Source organism: Lathyrus oleraceus, chromosome 5 (assembly GCF_024323335.1).
Source record: "Lathyrus oleraceus cultivar Zhongwan6 chromosome 5, CAAS_Psat_ZW6_1.0, whole genome shotgun sequence".
Lineage (NCBI taxonomy): Eukaryota > Viridiplantae > Streptophyta > Magnoliopsida > Fabales > Fabaceae > Lathyrus > Lathyrus oleraceus.
The window spans coordinates 190452074-190473796 of NC_066583.1; the positions used below are offsets into that span (position 1 = coordinate 190452074).

The 21723-nt window shown below is 38.5% G+C and overlaps 1 protein-coding gene across 1 annotated transcript; it reads right to left on the minus strand.

The window, feature by feature from the left end:
* Nucleotides 1-1994: 1994 nt before the first annotated feature.
* LOC127082492 (alcohol dehydrogenase 1-like) lies at nucleotides 1995-4289 on the minus strand. Its single transcript, XM_051022739.1, has 9 exons — nucleotides 4126-4289; nucleotides 3900-4036; nucleotides 3761-3807; nucleotides 3330-3655; nucleotides 3156-3238; nucleotides 2969-3044; nucleotides 2721-2878; nucleotides 2463-2624; nucleotides 1995-2354 (listed from the first exon to the last, which is right to left on the minus strand). The coding sequence occupies exons 1-9, from the start codon at nucleotides 4160-4162 to the stop codon at nucleotides 2238-2240; spliced, it is 1143 nt and encodes a 380-aa protein (XP_050878696.1). The 5' UTR covers nucleotides 4163-4289; the 3' UTR covers nucleotides 1995-2237.
* Nucleotides 4290-21723: the final 17434 nt, after the last annotated feature.

Consider the following 21723-nt stretch of genomic DNA (forward strand, 5'->3'; position numbering starts at 1 on the left):
TTGCAACTGAACATGGACGCATCTCCAAGATATCTGTATAGGGTAACCAGTGCAGCTGCTCCCCAACTATATCTCGAACATCTATCTAAGTCCGTAAACAGTAGGAGGTATCGTGCCTCGACAAGTGTAAAGGTCTTGTCGGCAAAAATGGTGGAACCCACCAACATCAACAAATATTCTTTGGTCGCATATGCCCAGCTAGAAGCAACTTTATGTTGTACGAATAAATTGTATAACCACTCCAATTTATAATATGAACCCCTGCAGCTACGAACATGTGATTTTGCCTCACCCTGTGATACTCCTAAGTAGTCAACAACAACCTCTTTCGTGACATCCTGAGGACTCCAGAAGATACCCCTGATGGGCAAGTGAAGCAGACATGAGACGTCATCCAAAACAATGCTCATTTCACCAAACGACATGTGAAATGAAGATGTCTCTAGATGCCATCTTTCCACAAATGCAGATACCAGATTTGTGTCTATCTTGTTCAGACTAGTTCTCTGAAGTGAAGATAAACCAGATCTAGATACACAACTCTCCACTTGTTGTTGAAGAGCTAGTGGAACCCTAGATGTCAGCTTTAATCCGTATCCAACAACCTTTAACTCTTTCTTCGGACCTCTTTCCTAAAAACAATTAAAACACATATTAGAAAACACAATATAAAATATTCAAATATTATTCATTTTCAAATATATCCTGTTTATTTACTTCACCAAACCATAAATGGTGAGCAACATGATGCTCGTACTTCACCAAAAGAGACGTATCGTACGACCCTCCTGGATATCCAGCCGGCTCTGCTGCAGATGAAGATGCGCTCTGGCCTAAACTGCGGTCTGAAATCCTACCATATGCACCTCGTCTTCGAACCACTATAAAAAAATATTATAACAAAATAATTATAAAAAAAAAACACGCATCAGAACACTTCAAAGAAGAGTTCCGGTGTGGGAAAAAACAAGGTTGACTACCTGAACACTTCTTAAAAGAGTTTTGGTTTAGTTCATCCAAACCGGAAGTCTTTAAGAAAGAGTTCCGGTAAATACACTTACAAATCGAAAGACTTTCTAAAAGACTTCCGGTTCAATGCCCCAAAAATGCAGCAAACTAGAAGTCTTTGAAGAAGTGTTTCGGTATACATTTTGTGAACCGGAAGACTTACTCTTAGTGTTTCGGTTTACAATGTCAAAAAGTTCTCTTCCAAAAGTCTTCAAGCGCAAATGAAAAAAACTTCCATTTCTAAAAAATATATCCTATTTATATGAGGGTATTTTGGTTTAAAAAAATTATTTGTAAAGGTATGGGTACAATTGTAAAGGTACGAGATAAAGTTTTCCTATCAATAATATTTTATTTTCATATACTATGTTACGTTAGAGATTCAACTTTAACAACGCGTGGAAGAAATGTTAAGTCTCAAAGTGGAAGAGTTACTATATTTAATGTTCAAATCATCTCAAATAAGGTTATTTTCTTTGAAAGAAACCTATGGAACAATCTTCAGCAGCAGCACAAGATCCTGACTACCACTGGTTTTGCTGAAGATAAAACTGCCTTTTAAATACCTTGGAGTTCCTTTGTCTAGTAGGAAACTCAACATAAACCAATGCCAACTTTTAATTGACAAAATTGTGGCTAACATTCAACATTGGACCACTAAATTGTTAAGTTATATTGGCAGCCATCAACTAGTCATAAGTGTTCTTTTTGCTGTGACGGGGTATTGCATGCAGGTTTTCCCGCTTCCAAAGAAAGTTATTAGTCATGTTGAGTCTATATGCAGGAACTTCTTATGGTGTGGTAAAGATTCAGGAAGCAAAAAAGCCCTTATAGTTTAGGATAAGGTTTGTGAGCCAAACAATACAGAAGGTCTAAATATAACCTCTCTAATTGAGTGGAACCAAGCAACTATGCCAAAGATTTTTACTTTGAATCCACAATCATTTTAATTAGATAAAATTTGTTCTAAAAATCGAAATAGATACTAACTCAAATAAAGACTAAATATTTATTGATACCTTCAGATTTTTACTAAACACCCTTATAGATTTTTCATATTCCAATACATAAACTGAAAACTTAAACTCAAAACAAGTGTAGAACAACAAAAATGCCACAAATTCAATAAACCAAAATGGAATATACAACAATTCCATTATTTATTTTTTCAACAACCAGATAGAAAACTCAGTCCCCTAGTGAGACTGTTTCAACAATGTTTTAGAGCATTACTCCTCCATTCTGATGATACACCTAATAGACTCCCCTTTCAGCATGTAATCAAAAGCTTTGTTGATCTCTGAGAATGGTACTGTGTGAGTAATGAATTTCTCAAGTTCCAGCTCCTGCATTAAATATCACAGTAACATCACATTAGCAATACAGATAACATATTATTATGCACTGTTAATTTCTCCTAAAAACACTGCATAATCCAATATATAGAATCTTACCCCCTTCATGTACTTCTCAACAACATTGGGAAGATCAGTGCGGGGCTTGTAGTTGCCATAGAAGGTACCCTTAAGAGTCCTCTCATTCAAGAAATTCATAGGATGAGTTTTGAAGGCATCATCTTTGCTTGGAACTCCAACAAGTACAGCAGTACCCCAACCCTTAGAAATAATAACAAGTCAAGGTTCAGCATCTGTAAGTAGTACTAATATAAGCTTTTTAGCAACAAAATAAAAAAGAAAAGTATGTTTACTTACATCATGGACACATTCAAATGCTGAGATCATAGCTTGGATGCTACCGGTACATTCAACAGCACGATCTACACCTCCATTCGTAATTTCAGCAATAACCTGCTGTACAGGTTTGTCGTGATCTTTCGGGTTCACGAACTCATTCACTCCAAACTTCTTAGCTGGGAACAAAATTATTACCAAAGTTAAGTCATTGAATTTATGTTGAGCACTATCTTAAATCATTAGATGGAGCAAAGAACACATTGTACCTAATTCGAATCGGCTGGAAACTAAATCAACTCCAATGATTCTAGATGCACCAGAAATCCTTGCCCCTTCAGCAGCCTAAAGTATGGTTTAAAGAAAAGAGCAGACATTAATATTGGCTCATTTCATTTCCAATCATAACTGCAACACTAACACACATATACAGTCAAAGGTATAAGAGGAACATACAGCAAGACCAACAGCTCCAAGTCCAAAGATAGCAACAGAAGAGCCAGGTTTTGGCTTTGCAACATTGATAGTAGCACCAAGACCTATAACCATCAATGCAAATTATATTAGGAAAACATAGATTAAGCCTAGTTATATATTAATATCTCAAGTAAGGATCTTCCATATAGATACCAGTGCATATTCCACAACTGAGAATACAAACTTTGTCAAGTGGTGCATCAGGATTGATCTTTGCAACACATCCAGCATGAACCACAGTGTACTCGCTAAAAGTAGAGGTGCCGACAAAATGGTTAATTGGCTGTCCCTTAATAGAGAATCTGGACTGGTTGTCATTGAGCATGACACCCCTATCTGTGTTGATCCTAAGAAGATCACACATGTTGCTTTCTTCTGACTTACAATGCGGACATTCCCCACACTCCCCTGTGAATACTGGCAGAGCATGATCCCCTGGTTTAAGATGTGTCACACCCTCGCCTACGCTCTCCACAATCCTGATCAACATTATCCCAACAATGATCAATATCATTCATTCACATTACATACTAAATTACTAACACATTACATAATCAAAAGATTTAATCAGAACAGTAGCATACCCTCCAGCTTCATGACCAAAAATACGAGGAAACAATGGAGTTTGACCCTGAAACAAGGGAAAGCAAGAAAACCATGTTAAGCTATTGCGATTCATAACAAGAGGAAGAAACAAAACACGCTATTCTCATGATAGTTTACCTTAGCTTCCCAGAAGTAAACATCAGTGTGGCAAAGGGAGGTGAAGAGTATCTTGAGACGAACTTCACCGGCCTGCGGTGGCGCCACCTCTACTTCTTCAATCACCAGCGGCTTCCCAGCCTCCCATGCAACCGCAGCTACAGTTATAAGTAATAATGTAGCAAATTGATTATTGATATTAGATGTAAAAAAAAAAAACTAATATTAGTATAATAAATGTTGATACCTTTGCATTTGATGACTTGACCAGCAGTACTCGACATGATAAACAGAATGCAATAAACAAGTGAAAATTGTTGAATAAGTTTGTATTGTAAAGCAAAGGAACAAGTTGTGGGTCCTTGTTGATTTTAGTGTTTCTTTATTTATAGTGTAGAAAAAACCAACCAATGATGTTCCAAATGTAATAGTAGTAGGTACAAAACCGTTTGTTGTTTTGTGTCCGTAGTGCGCCTTTGGTTTTGGACACGCTGACACACAGCGTTGCCGGTTTTCTAACTTTTTCCTAAGATAAGATATGATTGCTTTCTATTACAATAGGTTGAATTGAATTAGAATGAGTAAGTGTTGAAAAGAGTATTTTCCATTTTAAAATTTTTCTTTTTCAGTTTTGACTACCGACATCTCTAATTCAATTGAATCCTATTTTTACAAGGAGTATTTTCTTTAGGGAAATAGTAGTTGTCCAATAGCAGCAATTCATTTTTTAAATATTTATAGTGTTGAATTTTTTAATATTAAAGTAAGTTATAAAATGTTAAGAGACAATTATCATCCTACCAATTTGGTTTTGTAGATAAAGTTATTTTTTAACGTAAAGAATTTTAAAAATCAAATAAAAAATTGGGTAACATAGTTTTTCATAAGTTATTATTTTAAATATTTATTCTTTTTATTATGATTTTATTTTAATATTGAATTTTCTAAAAATAGTTTAAATTTAAAGATGATTTGAATAACTTTTGATAAAAAAAAATTTGAGATATATTTATTTAAAAGTTATATAATTTTGACTATGCTTTATTTTTAATTATAAATATTTATCTTATTTGATGTTAAAATTAATCTCTAATTTTATTTATTTTTTAAATTAAAATAAATTTTAGAATTATTGACATTTTTAAAAATTTAAATAATATTTATATAAAAATTATTTTAATTCTTAAAAAATTATAAAGAATTAAAAAAACTAACTAAGAATTTTCATAAAATATTATTTTTGATATTTTATTATTTTTATTATAATTTAATTTTAATATCAAAATTTGAAAAATATTTTAAATTTAAGTTTAAATGCATTTTTGATCCCTTTATTTTAATTTTTATAACTTTTTAGTCCTCCTTTAAAAAAATCAGCTTTTTAATCCGTCCTTTTAATATTTTGAATTTTTTATGATCCCCTTCAATTTTGTCTAGTTGACAGCTTATTTTATGACGTGGCTCTAACAACACATTGTGTATTTGGCGCCACACCTTAAAATATTTTCCACATCATAATTGTAAAATATTTTTTAATATTATTTAATATAATTAATGGTTATTTTTTAAAATAATTATTTTTTAAGCTAGTGGGATATTTTTTAATATTATTTAATATAATTAATGGTTAATTTTCAAAATAATTATTTGAGGGGTATCCGGGCAAGAAGTTTGATGAAGGATCCAATGTTTTTGGTAAAAAAAATTCATAGTGAATTCAGGACTATTATCAAATCTAATTTCTCGAATGGTTTGATGAAATTGAGTTTGGATTAAGTGAGAAAAATATTGAATTGAATGTGAAGTTTCAGACTTAAGTTTCATTAAATATATCCAACAAAATCTATTATGATAATCTATAATGGTCAGAAAATACTTGTGACCAATCATAGATGGGTTGTTAATGGGACTCCATATTACCATGTGGACAATGTCAAAGCAAGTAGTGGAGTTAGTTGTGATGTTATTGAAAGGAAAACCTTTTTATTTCTCCATAAAACAAGTGTCACCAACAGAAGAGGATTTAGTAGTTAAATGCAAAGGATTTTTTTTATTAATATGCATGATAGAGTCATGTGAAGGGTGACCTAGACGAAAGTGCCATAGGTCATTATCATTTACAATGTTATGACAGTAAGCATGGTTACTGCAAAACCCTTCTAAACCCCCACATACGATTATCACATGATTCAATTAAAAATCATAACCACAAGGGTGTTACGCACATAAAAAAAATCCTGCTCCGTAACATGGGTAACATCAATTCACATTAAACCTCTCATCGCATGCTCACTTCCATTTGAAAGTATCATCGCAGTATAATCATTATCAAATCAATTAAACATATAAATTGCAACTCAAGGCATATAGTCTCAAAACTCCAACTTTCATAACGCCACAAAAGAGTTATAAATTCAACTCATCACAATATTGAATCTTAACAATCATAACTAACGACTTCAATAAAACAAAAGAAGTGAAAACAAGTATCCCCAACCTGATGTTACATTGACCAGAGAAGGACCTACTAAAGAAAAACGACAAAACTATGGGAATCCGCTCCAAGAGCCACCTTCCACTTACTCCAGCTATGCTACTCATGAGTATCTGCATGATGTCCATGTAAAGGCAACATTCAAACATAAGGGTTGATAATTCATTTTAATAATAAACGGTATAACTTGAAGAGTGGAGTACAACATCTACATAATCATGCACAACAATATATCACATTCTCACACTCAATTCATCATCAACATCATACACGACAACATCTCAATTATCATCAACATCATGCGCAACCACATCTCTGTAGTGCCGCGAAAAATACATAGTCGCCATCGAACTTTATTTATTCCAAAGGAGAATATCGATAAAACTCCTAAAAGATGGCCTTCGCAACCACAAGCATACTCAGGATTCGATTGTGTAGGGGGGATGTATTAGCACCACTCGCATTTGTTGTACTCAACAGGAACCATTTTTCTTGTTCTTTGCGTGCGCGGGTGTTGTTATCTAAATGTTATTTACGATTGGAGGAGAAAAAAGTTTTTAATTAATGTGCACGCCAAGGATTCAAACCCTTGTGCCTGTGTATTCTCATTGTGCAATAAAAAAATCAGATCTCTATAGTTCATGGTAGAAAATACGAATGTGTTGGTTGTCTTTTAGTGAACAGTGTTAACGCTCATGTTCTAGCAGTTAAACGTTGTTTGTATGCTTGCGCATGGGAGACTTAAGTGTTTGTTTGTTTATGGTAGAATGGATGCGCTTGGATCGTATTTTAGGAGTTAAATGTTACTTGTATGCTCGCGCATGAGAGGCTTAAGCATTATTCGTATTGCGATAGAATAGAAATAACATGTCCTTTGTGAAAAGGTTTTGAATGTCCTAAGGCGGAAAGTTGGATTTATTAGGTTGTGATTGATTATAGAATGGGAGACAACTATCATACCACATGCTAAGTACGACCGTCAATTCGAGTACTAGGGAGCTGAAAGGACAATTGTATCCTGACCTCTCTTTTTCATCCAAAGAGTGTTTGTTTATGAAATTTGTGAGGCAAGTTTAACCATTGGTACTTATAGGGATACAAGCATCTAATTATAGGCTAAGTACGGTCGGCAATCAGAATACTCAGGAGGTAAAATGACAATTGCATCCTAACCTCTCTTTTCCACCCTATGAAGACCAAATTAAATTCGTTTATTAAGTGTTTTGAATGGAAGACAAGTATTATGCCACAAGCTAATCAAGTTAGACAATCCAATTACTTGAAAAATGGTGTGTACAAGTACATACACCCCATCCTTTCTCATCCGGTTTATTGTAAAAACATTTTGAAAATAACTTGAAGTTGGATCACGTGTTTGAGATCGAATAGAACAAAATGTGTGAATTAAATGAAAGAGGTACTTGATGTTGGATCAAGCACTCATGTTGCACTCAATTGAATTTGATTTGGAAAAACACTTGACGTTGGATCAAGTTTATTTTTATTCTTTTCAAAAAAGGTTCTTTTTAGATCGCTTTTGATTATTTCTAAGTTAGTGAATGAGTGAGGAAAGCGATAAATGTCTTACATGTTCATGGGAGTGAGTACATTTTGTCCAAATAGGGGATAATCATTCACCGTGCAAAAATTAAACCTTGCACATAAGAATCATTCAAGTGGCAAAATAAATCATTCATGCATGCAATTAAGAGTAAAAGATTTAACTTCTAATGAGTTATAATTGAAAAAATAAAGAGTTAAACTCTAAACTAAATTCAATTAAATTCTAAAGTAGAAATTTATCATAATTAAACTAACCATTTTTAATGTGCATTTTTTATGAATTAACATGGCATTGAAAAGTGAAATTAAGCATGTTGGAACCTAACTTCTGAAAGTGGCAAGTAACACAAGAAATAGGGGTTTGAATTGGGTTTCTAAAAACAAAAACTTTTTAAAACCAACTCAATAAAGCAAACGCACAAACAAGAAAACGAACAAAGTTATTTTTATACTGGTTTACTATTAACGAAGCTACCTTCAGTCCACTCTACCAAGGTGATTTCGCCTTCTCAAGACGGACTTAATCCACTATAACCAAAACCTGATTACGTACTGTTTACTGTGGGAATTGGTAAACAACCGCTGGTCCTCCCTAGGCCTTAAACTAAGGGTTACTTGCATGATCGACCAGTTGATCCTAAGACATGTGCTAGTGTGACAGTGTGACTTATTCAATTCGACCGATAATTAGCTTTGTGAGGAACGGCTCCTGACAAAGTATTGAACAAGCACAGGTTTTTTCCACACGAAATGATAATGATGCTATAGCCTATGGGTGACTCGTGACCGACAACACTATAACATTCAAAAGACGTATACGACGAACACGCTTTTGGTGAATTCTATTATCGTAATAGAACCAGTGTCGACAACGTAGACGACAACGTAAAGTGATAACTCAAAGGTAAATGAAATTAAATAAAGTGTTCAACGGGAACAATTGAAAAATAAGGAAGTTGCATTGAAATAAATGTGGTGATTCACGTATATAGCACTCTCAAAAACTCTTGCTTCCTCGCGCTGGGAATGAGAAGTTTTTTACAAGTGATTTTGGTACAAAGTGAACACCTCGAGCCCCTCGTGGGATATCCTATTTATAATAAACTAAAGAAACTGCCTACAGGCAAAAACTTCTACAAAATAACAGACGTCGTGCCACACGATCTACAAACCGCTCCATACACGTTCTGCAAACTGCTCCATATTCTGGCGGTTATTCTCCTTGTAACTGCTAGTCATTTTCAATTTCAAACTTATCCCGACCAGGTATTTAGGTCGACCCTGTCTCCTATGTGTTTGACACAACCAAGAATTCCTTAAGTCCCAATCTTCATTTCAGTCGACAGAATGGGTTTCGACCAAACATGATTCTTTTGTCGGTTTCATCTCTTGGTGACTTATGTTTTTCTCCGTTTTCTTGATTATCTTAGGCACATCTTTCTTTCAAACCACCCCTTGGTGGGGTATAAACCTTAAATTCATAAGGCATTTTCATTGATTACGCCTTCAACATGCCTTACAGATTTCTTGTGGTAACAAAATTCCCCCCAGAGATGCCATTTTCGAATGTCGGTTTTTTGTGAGATAATGGCATCTTTGAGATGTCGACTTGTTCTTGACCGCTTCCACTTCCACTTAATGGTACACCTGTTTGTCCCATGTTGCTGACGTCATTTAATCATGACAACCGTCTCCCTTTTTCCTCGAGACACATAAAATCATGTCTTCATCACTTCACGTCTTTATGACGGAAACGTGTTTATCACCATAATTGCCTTTTCGCCTCCACGTGTCTGTAGACGTGGGAACATGGGTACACGTGTTGAAAAAGAAAATCAAACGTTCACTCTTCCTTTTCTTAGGGTTTAACCCTTATAAAACCCTTGTTTCTTCTTCTTCTTTCCTTTTTTCGCCCTTTGCTTCAATAGACGAAACAACCTGCACTCTGTTTTAGTAAACAAAACCTTTCTTCTCCAAACCTTCATCTTCTTCCATGGCTAGCTCAAGCAAAAGCAAAACATTTCCCTTCACTGCGAAGCTCACATAACCGCTCACCATTGATGGCAAGGATTACATTCCTGAACCTCCATTTGCTGAAGAGAAAGCAAAAATCTGGCGTTCCCAAGTATTAATCCCTTTCTCCCTGGCTGACAAACCTTTAGCATTCTTAGGTCCATTTCCAGAAAATCGTCGTCCTGAGATAACCAAAACATATTCCTTTTTCCCCACCAGTCATCTCTCTGAACCTTTGGTTTCTTCTCAAAAACCTTTCTCCTTTCGTTATGTCGACAGGAATTTTAGGACCGCTCCTCCCAAGAACTGCCCTAAGTTTTGCGCCTGGATGGATCGCTTAGAAACAGAGAAAATCGACCATTGGAAACGGACAGGTATTTATACCCTTCTGCAGATTTCCCGTTGTGGCCATCCTCAATCTTGTGGCATGTTACTGGCTGCCCTCCAATTTTGGGATAGTTCGACCAATTCTTTTCATACCAAGTGTGGCATGATTACGCTGACACTCTTGGATATTGCTGCTATCACCGGTTTAAAATCGACTGGCGAAATCTTCGATTGTGAAGCCGTAGCACCAATCTCTCTGAGGTTTGATGCTGGTGACTCTCGTAAGCCGACATACAACAATTTCATTTATCACCATGCCACATCTTCAGGCCCTGTGTCCACTGAAGAACATGTGGCCTTTCTGACTCTATGGCTATCTCGCTTTGTGTTCTGCTCTAGATCAATGCAGATAGCCAAACATTTTGCTCTTCTGGCAATCCAGCTCCACCAAGAGTATGACATCGCTCTGGGACAATTAATCCTGGCCTCTCTTTATGAATTTCTATATGAAATTGTCTGCCAAATCAAACTCTTTAACCCTGAGAACTCAAAGAAGAAGAATGTTTTGGTCCACGGCCCTTTTTGGTTCTTACAACTGTGGCTCAACGCCACTTTTTCTAAAGACATAGCACCCTATGGGATGAGAAGGGTTGCGTGTCCCCCAGAAGAACGACGCCTTTTTTGGAAGCGCCTGATCCCTTTGACGCCCATCGACACAACTTTTCTTGACGTCAAGGTGTTTCGCCTCTTGTTTACCATCATGCTGACCCGCGTCAACTTTCAACCTTCTATGACTCCTTTCATCCGTTGAACTGAAGGTCCTGAATGGTTCACCATGGCTTTTCCCCCGACTGAAGATGAGCATAAGACTGAAACCTTTGTCATCTAGAGACGTTTCCTGGTCCCCCAATTTCTGTCGGCTGTAACCTCTGGCACCAACCCTGGCCTAGTTGCTTACCAACCCAACTTGGTAGCCAAAAAATTTGGCCTTTGTCAGTTTATTCCCAAGTCCCTGTATTCTTCTCCCGACTTACTCACAAACATCCTTTGTGATCAACCCTGGAGTATGATCTAAGAAGATCTTGAGACCCTTTGGGAAAACCGACTAAAGCTCCATTCCATTTCCTTTCAACCAGCCTTCTTCTGCACCAAAGAGTTTGATGATTGGTGGTAGTCGTATCTTGATGTTTACATTGGCGCTCCTGAGGCCAAGTTATCTGAACTAACTCAGGCTCTTGTTTATTTGCAGGCGAAATCGACCAAGTGTAAGGCTCTCCATGCCAAACAAATTCGCGTTTTTCAGAACTATTTCCAAGTTGTGTATCGACCTGATAATCTTTGTCGGACCATCTCTAACACCTCATTTTAGTTGGATTTTGTCGCTTACTTGCCTTTTTATATTTCTTTACAGGAATCCCCATAGACCCTGTGGATCACGTTCCTGCCAATGAACCTGTCCTTTCGACAGAAGAGACTCAGGTTCCCCTCTGGCTGACTTGCCGTTTTCTTTTACTGTGGTATTTATTCTTAACTGTCATTTCCCTTCTTGCAGGCTCCTCCTGAGAAGTCCTCTGATGATGATGATGAGCGACTGTTAGATACCCAAAAGTGCTTATTTGAGCTATCAAATATGGGTATCTTTCACTCCATTTCCTTGCTAAATTGTCAAAACCACCTTTGTTTTAGATGAAATGCAATACATTGATAAACGATCTTGGTACCTTTGATTTGTGTGTTATTGTGCAGGAAGAAAGCATGAAATAATTGAAAATTAAGACACAAGAAAGTTGGCAAAGGAACCAAAGAGAAGATGCATTCATCAGCTTGCTCGCTAGGCGAGAGCTGTAGCGAAGGACTCGCTAGGCGAGCTTCCAGCGAACGTTGCAGCGAACGCGTCCAGACTTGGTGAAAAGCGCAGCCAGCACTCACTCGCTAGGCGAGCCATCAGCGAGATCCCAGCGAGGATTCCAGTAGCCAAACCTCTCAACCTCGCTGGAGCGAGGGTTGAAGCGTGCCCTTCGCTAGGCGAAGGTTTTGTTCGCTAGGCGAACATGACAGTCTGAGATAGGCTGTTTCTCTGGGCGCAGGTGCCTCATGTGCCTCAATTAGACCCTCGCTAGGCGAGCCATTCTGCTCGCCTAGCGAGCATGACAGCCCAATACAGCTCTATAAGTAGCAAGTGCCACTTTTTGGAGCCATACCTAGTTTTCCATACTTTTGCACTTTTTCTAGATATTTTTATAGCATTGTTCTTAGAAGCTTTTGTGCCCTAAATTTCATTTCTCTTCATCTCTTAACCATCTTTTACAAAAAGAAGGTGGATTCCCATCCAATCTCGATTATTTGACTCGGATGTTGATCAACCTTCTTCCGAAACTTGCCGACCAAGCTACCATGAAAATGAGTAGCTAAGTCCTCATTTGTCAAGGTTAGATGTAGATGATCATTAGCTTTGTGTGTAAATGTAAGGATCTTCATTTGTAAACTCTTTAATGGTGAATCTATGATGAAAACTTTGTTCTTATTCAAAACTCTTTGTGTTGGTTTATGATCGAGAGATGTTTACCAACTCTTAACCTAGGTTTTCATCCAATCTTGTTTGTTAGCTAGAGATAGTAATGAATGATTTTGTTCACCATAAGGTTGAACCAAAAAGTTGTCATTTTGATAGATTGTGTTAGAGATAAACAATGGATCAAAATGGGAAAACTCACAATGTGTGTTCGAGAGAAACACATTGGGAGGACTTTGTGAAATAATTTATCATCTAAAGGAGTTTATAAGATTGTTGACCGAACAAATACATGCAAAGTGATCGTTGAACCCTAACTTTGGCAATATTTCTCAAATATTCAAATCAAACTTTTACCGCATTGTATTACCTTTTTATGCAAGATAACGTGACAAACACCAAAACCCTATTGTTACCTTAAGTTAAGAATTAATACAACCATCGAAAGGCGGTGATATCTTACAATCCCTGTGGATACGATAACAAAAACCCGACACTTAAAATTACAATCAACAAAATGGCGTCGTTGCCGGGGATTGTAAATTGATATTGCGAGCATCGCAATGGTTGCTTAATTTTTAGCTTTCGAACTTTTGACTTGTGCTTGTAATCTGTTTGGTTTAGTGTGCAGCTTACGTTTTATGCGAGGGCAAATCCCTGTGGACGAACTTCTTTTTGATCCCGAGATCGAAAGAACCGCAAGGAGGAATAATAGCAAAACGAGACGTAGGAGGCAACAGGCTAGACAACGTCAAGAGCAAGGAGAAAGTTCTTCTACCACAAATCCACCACCATTCATACCTAACATGGAGCCACCACCACCACCTATTTCTACTCCATGCATAAACAGTCCAAGAAACACCGCTCAGTTTACCAACCACACGGGAAGGCAAGCTGAGATGAAAACGGGAACTCTCAATTTATTATATGGAAGTCCATTCACCGGAATAGACCATGAAGATCCCTTTGCTTTTCTCACAAAATTTTATGAGATAGCATTGGCGGCCGGAGTGGATCAGGCTCAGGAGCTCCCGTTGTTCAGAAGATTATTTCCCCATGCTTTGCTCGGCAAAGCAAAAGATTGGTACTTAGACCAAACACCAGCCGTCATGACAGACTGGAACGTGTTAGAAGAGAAATTCATCGAAAGATTCTTCTCCCATAACCGGTTCATGGAATCCAAGACGGCCATCTCGGTGTTTGCACAAGGAATCAATGAATCCTTAAATGAAGCGTGGGAAAGATTCAAGTTCATGCTTCGGAAATGTAAAGGGCATGGATTTGATGAATTGACTCAAATCCATATCTTCAAAAATGGACTTCAACCAAATTGCAAGATGTTGTTGGATGCTACCTCGGGTGGCTCTTTATTGTCAAAAAGTGCCGAAGAAGCTACAAACATTATAAATCGAACGACTCTAAATGATCTTCAGAGTCAAAGTAGGGGCAACTCTTTGAAGAAGCCGGGAGTGCTTGAACTAGGGACGAACGATGCCATCCTTGCCCAAAACAAGCTCATCTCACAACAAGTGGAACTCTTAACGCAACAAATAAAAGAGTTGAGAGAACCTTCTAAAGCTAAACAAATAGCTTGTTGTGAGCTTTGCTAAGGTGAGCATGACACCGGATTCTGTCCACCTCCGGGGTTTGAAGAAGTAAACTACATGGCAAACCAAAGGGACTACCAACCGAGACCACAACAACAACAACAACCTTATCAACCAAACCCTCAAAATCAACAACAACATTTCCAAGGGAACCAAGGGTTCCAACCTAGGAGTAACTATTACCATAACCAAGGTTATGGAGGTGGTTCTTCTAGCCATCAAAACCCTCCACAAAATCCTTATCAATCTCAACAACCGTCGGTCGTAACTTCTAAGTTGGAAGAGACATTGACGCAATTCATGCAAATGTCAATGGCAAATCAAAAAAGCAACGACGCGGCTATAAAAAATCTTGAGACTCAAGTTGGGCAACTTGCTAAGCAACTCGCGGAACAACAACTCGGTCCTTCCTTTTCGGCAAACACGCAAACAAATCCTAAGGAGTATTGTAAGGCGATCACAACGAGAAGTGGGAGGGAGTTGATGAGTGAGAATAAAAAAAGAGTTGAGAGAGAAAATGAGGAGGAAATAGTTGAGGAAAATATTGATGGTGAAGTGGGGGAGTGGAGTGAGGAGGAAGAAGTTGAAAAGAACGAAAAGAATGGTGAAGTTGAAAAGAAAAAAAGTGTGGAGATTGAGAAAAATACAAGTGATGAAGTAGTGGTGGAGCCAGTGAAAAAACCTAGATGGAGGAGTTCTAGAATTGCTAAAGGAAAGGAGGTAGTGAGCGCTACTCAAATCCAAAACCTTCCCTACACTCATGCTCCGTCCAAAAGGGAGAATGAACGGCATTACGCCCGGTTCATGGATATTTTTAAACAATTGAAAGTGAACATTCCGTTTGCCGAAGCCTTGGAGCAAATGCCAAAGTATGCTAAATTCATGAAGGACATACTTACAAAAAAACGGAGGTACACGGAACCAGAGACAATCTTGCTTGATGCACGATGTAGTGCCATCATTCAAAAAACTCTCCCAAGGAAGGAATCCGATCCGGGACGAGTCGCTTTACCGGTAACCATTGGAGACACCTACATGGGTAATGGCTTGATTGACTTGGGATCTAGCATCAATTTAATTCCCCTATCCATTATCAAAAGATTGGGAAATGTTGATATCAAACCTGCGAAGATGACTTTGCAACTTGCTGATAAATCTACCACTGCACCGTATGGAGTGGCTCAAGACATGTTAGTCAAAGTTGATAAATTCTTCTTCCCGGTTGATTTTATTATTATTGATATGGAAGAGGATGATGATGCTCCGCTCATCCTGGGCCGACCATTCATGAAAACCGCGCGCATGATGATAGACGTAGATAACGGTTTGATGAAGGTAAGGGTCCAAAATGAAGAGGTAGCCTTCCATCTTTTTGAAGCCAAAAAGCATCTCAATGATAAACATGATTCTTTCCGAATCGATGCCACAGAGGAGAAGCTAGTGGAGGTCGCAAACCAGGTCCATATTTCTAATCCTTCCGAAAGACCTCTTATCGGAGTCTACCAACTTTCGACCACAACTAAAGAAAAAAAGATGGAAGCATGGTTGCATGAATTAGAGGCTTACGGAGAACTTTTCTGTCATGATGAGACAAGGGAAGGCGTGGATATGACCAATATAGTGGAGGAACCAAAATTGGAGCCACATTTGAAATATGTGTACCTTGATGATAACTGTATTAAACCCGTGATCATTAGCAATAATTTGTCCACAAATGAAGAGAATCAATTGATGCGGGTGCTGAAGAAGAAAGAGGTTGTCAAACTGGTAGAGGCCGGGATGAATTGTTCTATCACCGACAGTGAATGGGTGAGCGTTGTGCAAATAGTTCCGAAAAGGGTGGTATTAGATTTTATCGAAGGTTCATCAAGAACCTCTTGAAGACAACAAAGCCCTTGAGAAAGTTGCTCAACAAAATGGATCTCGGTAGCTCAAACAACAAAGTGGATCGTGGAAGCTGCACAATTCCTTTGGATGCTCCTCTGTGAGCATCGCACCGTCGAGCTTAGCCGACGTTAAACAAGCGCTTGTTGGGAGGCACCCCAACATTGTAAGTATTTACTGCTTTTTCTGTGTGTTGTGATGGGATTCGAAGTGCTAACACCTTGCTGAATGAACCTGAACTGCTGCCTTTGAAAAGGCAATTGTTGTCATGCTCGCTTACTGCTTGCTAGGCGAGGCAGTAGCGAGCTGATTCGCTAGCTGCTCGCTAGGCGAAGCAGCAGCGAGCGCTGCATGACAGCACTTATTAAAAATCTCAGCAGGGCACTCATTTTGGCCCAAACACAACTTTTCTGTTTTTCAACTCTGCTGAGGAAAATTTTAACCGAGCACTCTCCACACTCTCTCATTTTCATCTCTCTCACTAACACTCTATCCCTACCTGCAAGCTGTGTGCGATTACAGTTTTGAATGGATGGCGGCAACCCAGCGTGCCATGATAGATATGCACGACTCTATGCAGCGGTTACAGCTGCAGGGAAGTGGTGCTCGTGCCTTGATAACGCGTGAGCAGTTTCTGCTTAACGCCAACTGGCCTGTGGACAGGCCTGTGTATTGTGAGGGGGCGGGCGCTGGTGCGTCTTCGGGTGCTGCAGCTGATGATGATGATGATGAGGCTACCGGTTCTGAAGCCGGTAGCGAGGAGGATTCTGAGCCCTTGGAGGGTTAAGTTATTGTATTTTTCAGTTTTTATGTTTATTTCTATTGTATTTTCGGATTCTGTATTTTGACTTTGGTTTTGTACTTTTGGGGTGTTTTGCCCCCCACGAACAAATTTAAATTTTGAAGTTTATATTATTATTTATGTTTTAAATTTTGTTTGTTTAATAAATTTTTGGTTGGTTAAGTGGCAAACCTTCTAGATTGGTTGCTCCTCAAAGAAGTACCCAATGAAGGTGCATCCGAGCTTGGATGGCGATGATAAGAATAAACAAGTGAATGAGGCTAAGGTACATGGTTACCTTCGGCTAGAATGTTAGAATGCATTAGGAACTTTACTCTTTTTGGTAAATTGAATATTGTCTTTTTGCAACATAATTGAATGAATGTTTCATCTAGAACTTAAAACCACAAATTGTGAGGAAACCTCCATTGTACACTTAAATGCTAGATTCTAATAAGTTTTGTTGATTCATTTGATTCACACTTTGTCTTTTATTATTGTGAATATGTGGAAGCAATTAGAAATGATCAAGGCACTTGTTTTCTATCGAGCACAACTACATCCAAAAACAACTTACCTGTGAGCAGAGAGAGTATTCGTTAACCCATTTGAGCTTAAACAGTTGAATCTCAGCTTGAAATAAAGCGAGATTTCAAAAATCTTTTTTTTACAACCCGGAAAATCTTGATTATTGTTCTTTTGCCGTAAAAAGTTAAGAGCATTCACTTAGGGTGAGTAAGAAATAAGTTGGGGAGAATCGGTAAGTACCACAACTCTTGAAAAAAAAATGAAAAACCGAGCAAGCATTGAAAATAAAAATATAGAAAAGAAACATCTGTTTTGTAAATATGATGTGAAAGAAAAGAACAAAAATAGAAAGAATGAAAATGAATGCTTGCTTGGAAGAAAAATAGTGAAAAATAAAAATTGAGTTGTGAAGGTTTCAAATAAGAAACAAATGGAACGAAGTCGAGATGTGTGAATATGTGTACAGTGAATGTCTCTTTCGCATCGGCAATTTCGTTTTCAATGGCCTTAGAAATGACCCTTGTTTGTTAACCTGACCAAGCTTCAACCGAAAAGCCCTTAGTGATCTTTGTGCTTCCACATTACCATTTATAATTGTTAGACATTGTATGAATCGAATTGATTTCTTCATTATTTGTTAGAGAGTGAGATTATTCCCGCGGTTGCAAACGCGTAAATTCTTCATTCCTTATTCGAAGAGGAGAGATAGGGTGATTCATTCAGAATAATATTGTTGTAGATAGATAAATATTTCGCATAGCTATTAAGTTTTAGTTCTTGTGTATTATTTTATTCGAACCGTTGGAAACTTGTATATGCTGATTCGCTTGTGTTTGAGCCATTTTATCCAACTTCGGAGAAACCATTTTCTTAAAGCAAATCCTCTTGTCCTTCAAGAGGCATACTTTGCTTGAGGACAAGCAAGAATCTAGTTGGGGAGAGTTGTTAGATACCCAAAAGTGCTTATTTGAGCTATCAAATATGGGTATCTTTCACTCCATTTCCTTGCTAAATTGTCAAAACCACCTTTGTTTTAGATGAAATGCAATACATTGATAAACGATCTTGGTACCTTTGATTTGTGTGTTATTGTGCAGGAAGAAAGCATGAAATAATTGAAAATTAAGACACAAGAAAGTTGGCAAAGGAACCAAAGAGAAGATGCATTCATCAGCTTGCTCGCTAGGCGAGAGCTGTAGCGAAGGACTCGCTAGGCGAGCTTCCAGCGAACGTTGCAGCGAACGCGTCCAGACTTGGTGAAAAGCGCAGCCAGCACTCACTCGCTAGGCGAGCCATCAGCGAGATCCCAGCGAGGATTCCAGTAGCCAAACCTCTCAACCTCGTTGGAGCGAGGGTTGAAGCGTGCCCTTCGCTAGGCGAAGGTTTTGTTCGCTAGGCGAACATGACAGTCTGAGATAGGTTGTTTCTCTGGGCGCAGGTGCCTCATGTGCCTCAATTAGACCCACGCTAGGCGAGCCATTCTGCTCGCCTAGCGAGCATGACAGCCCAGTACAGCTCTATAAGTAGTAAGTGCCACTTTTTGGAGCCATACCTAGTTTTCCATACTTTTGCACTTTTTCTAGATATTTTTACAGCATTGTTCTTAGAAGCTTTTGTGCCCTAAATTTCATTTCTCTTCATATCTTAACCATCTTTTACAAAAAGAAGGTGGATTCCCATCCAATCTCGATTATTCGACTCAGATGTTGATCAACCTTCTTCCGAAACTTGCCGACCAAGCTACCATGAAAATGAGTAGCTAAGTCCTCATTTGTCAAGGTTAGATGTAGATGATCATTAGCTTTGTGTGTAAATGTAAGGATCTTCATTTGTAAACTCTTTAATGGTGAATCTATGATGAAAACTTTGTTCTTATTCAAAACTCTTTGTGTTGGTTTATGATCGAGAGATGTTTACCAACTCTTAACCTAGGTTTTCATCCAATCTTGTTTGTTAGCTAGAGATAGTAATGAATGATTTTGTTCACCAAAAAGTTGTCATTTTGATAGATTGTGTTAGAGATAAACAATGGATCAAAATGGGAAAACTCACAATGTGTGTTCGAGAGAAACACATTGGGAGGACTTTGTGAAATAATTTATCATCTAAAGGAGTTTATAAGATTGTTGACCGAACAAATACATGCAAAGTGATCGTTGAACCCTAACTTTGGCAATATTTCTCAAATATTCAAATCAAACTTTTATCGCATTGTATTACCTTTTTATGCAAGATAACGTGACAAACACCAAAACCCTATTGTTACCTTAAGTTAAGAATTAATACAACCATCGAAAGGCGGTGATATCTTACAATCCCTGTGGATACGATAACAAAAACCCGACACTTAAAATTACAATCAACAGCGACTTATTGCCCAAGTTTTGAAAAAACCCAGTTCTTCGGTATGCACCTATATGAAGCAATCTCACTCAACCTTGTGATTTCTCTAAGGAAAACAATACATGGTCTCTAACTTCTTACTTATGTGCAGGGTCGACCACGTTCGACAGACCCAACTGTCTCTTCTCACTCCAAGAAATCCAAAAAACATAAATGCTCTGCTGCCACAAGATCTGAGGTATTTCTTGTCGGCTTGTCTGATCTTCTGACTAGAATATCTGCTTATAACCTCTCTTCATGTCTTCAGCCGACTCAGCCATCTTCTCAGCACTCCCACAAATCCAAAGGCCATCGGGGCCATAAAAGGAAGAAGCATGATTCTCCCTCTATGAGTGGTGAAGCCAAGAAGAAGAAACACCCCACAGTGCTCACTCAAGAGGCTCCTTCTCTAGACGCCGACACCATTATGGTCGACACATCTATCCTTAACAAAGTCCCTGATCCAACTGTGGGGCTTCGCAGTCGACCAGCACCCTCGCTGCTGTTGTCTTGGGGGAACAAAATCCAGATATCGTTCCTCATACACCGACACAGGTAATTACTTGTTTTACTATCTTTTCCCTTGAATTACTAGGCTTTTCTTACAAACATCTTTTTCTCTTACAACAGGCTGATGCTTCTGGTGAGCCATCTCACCCTGTCGCCGACTATACTCCCTCGTCGTCGGCTTCTTCTCCATCTCACCAAGCACCCTCTATCGAAACTGTTGGTGAGTTCATTGGCTTCCCTATCCAGATTAGTGATAGTGACTCTGATTTAGTCACTAGCCCTGCAACGCACACGGATTCCAGTTCGACTAGTTCTGACTCTAGTCTTTCTTCAGCTTCCTTTCCTTTGCAGGTGTCATACCCCAAAATTTGCCCGTTAACATTACAAGCATTTCTCAAGGCACTCCAACTCATTGTTCAAGGCATTGGAACAAAGACCCAGCTCACAGGTGGCCAAATCCAGAAAATGGCCTAAACTGGCCTGCTCGCTAGGCGAGCAAATCCTTCGCCTATCGAACCCTTCGCTATACCATTCGCCTAGCGAATCTTGCGAACACCAGAAATTTTGGGCTTCATTCTGAGCCCATTAGGTCACAAAAATTCATTATAAATAGCAGAGCTTCATTCAGAAAAAGGGGACGGAGGCAGACGGACCGATACCCTAGCCAGGAAACCCTAATAGAAGCAATACCGCAAACCCTGGAGGCTAACCCAGAGAGTTCAGAGCAACCCTAAAGGAAACCCCGAAGGAAACTCATCTGCACCAAGGTTATCTCCGCCCAACTCAATCCGACGCCAACCCTAAGAGTGACTTGCCAATTCAAGGTTGCAATTCAATTGCAGACAGGTTTGCATTACTATTACCGCCTTATGTTCTTAATTTGCATATGGCATTATGATTGAATTTATAAAAATGTTTTAAGTTTCGCATGTGAATTTAAGTATGTATGAATATCTTGAATGTCTAACCATGTAATTTCCGTGATGGATGCCATAGGGTGTGGAGCTTTTTGGAATTGTACTGTTATTAAAACCAGAACCCGCAGCCGCTCGCTAGCACATCGCTAAGCGAGCATGTAGCGAGTATTCGCTAAGCCTTCGCTAGGCGAGGCAGGAGCGAACGTGACAGTCGCCGATTTTTCTGTTCTGTTCTATGCTTATCGGATCTGTTTTATTCTAAGCATGTGTTATTTTGCCTGACATTCCTATCGCTATGTTCCTTTTATTTGGTGCAATTCTCGATTG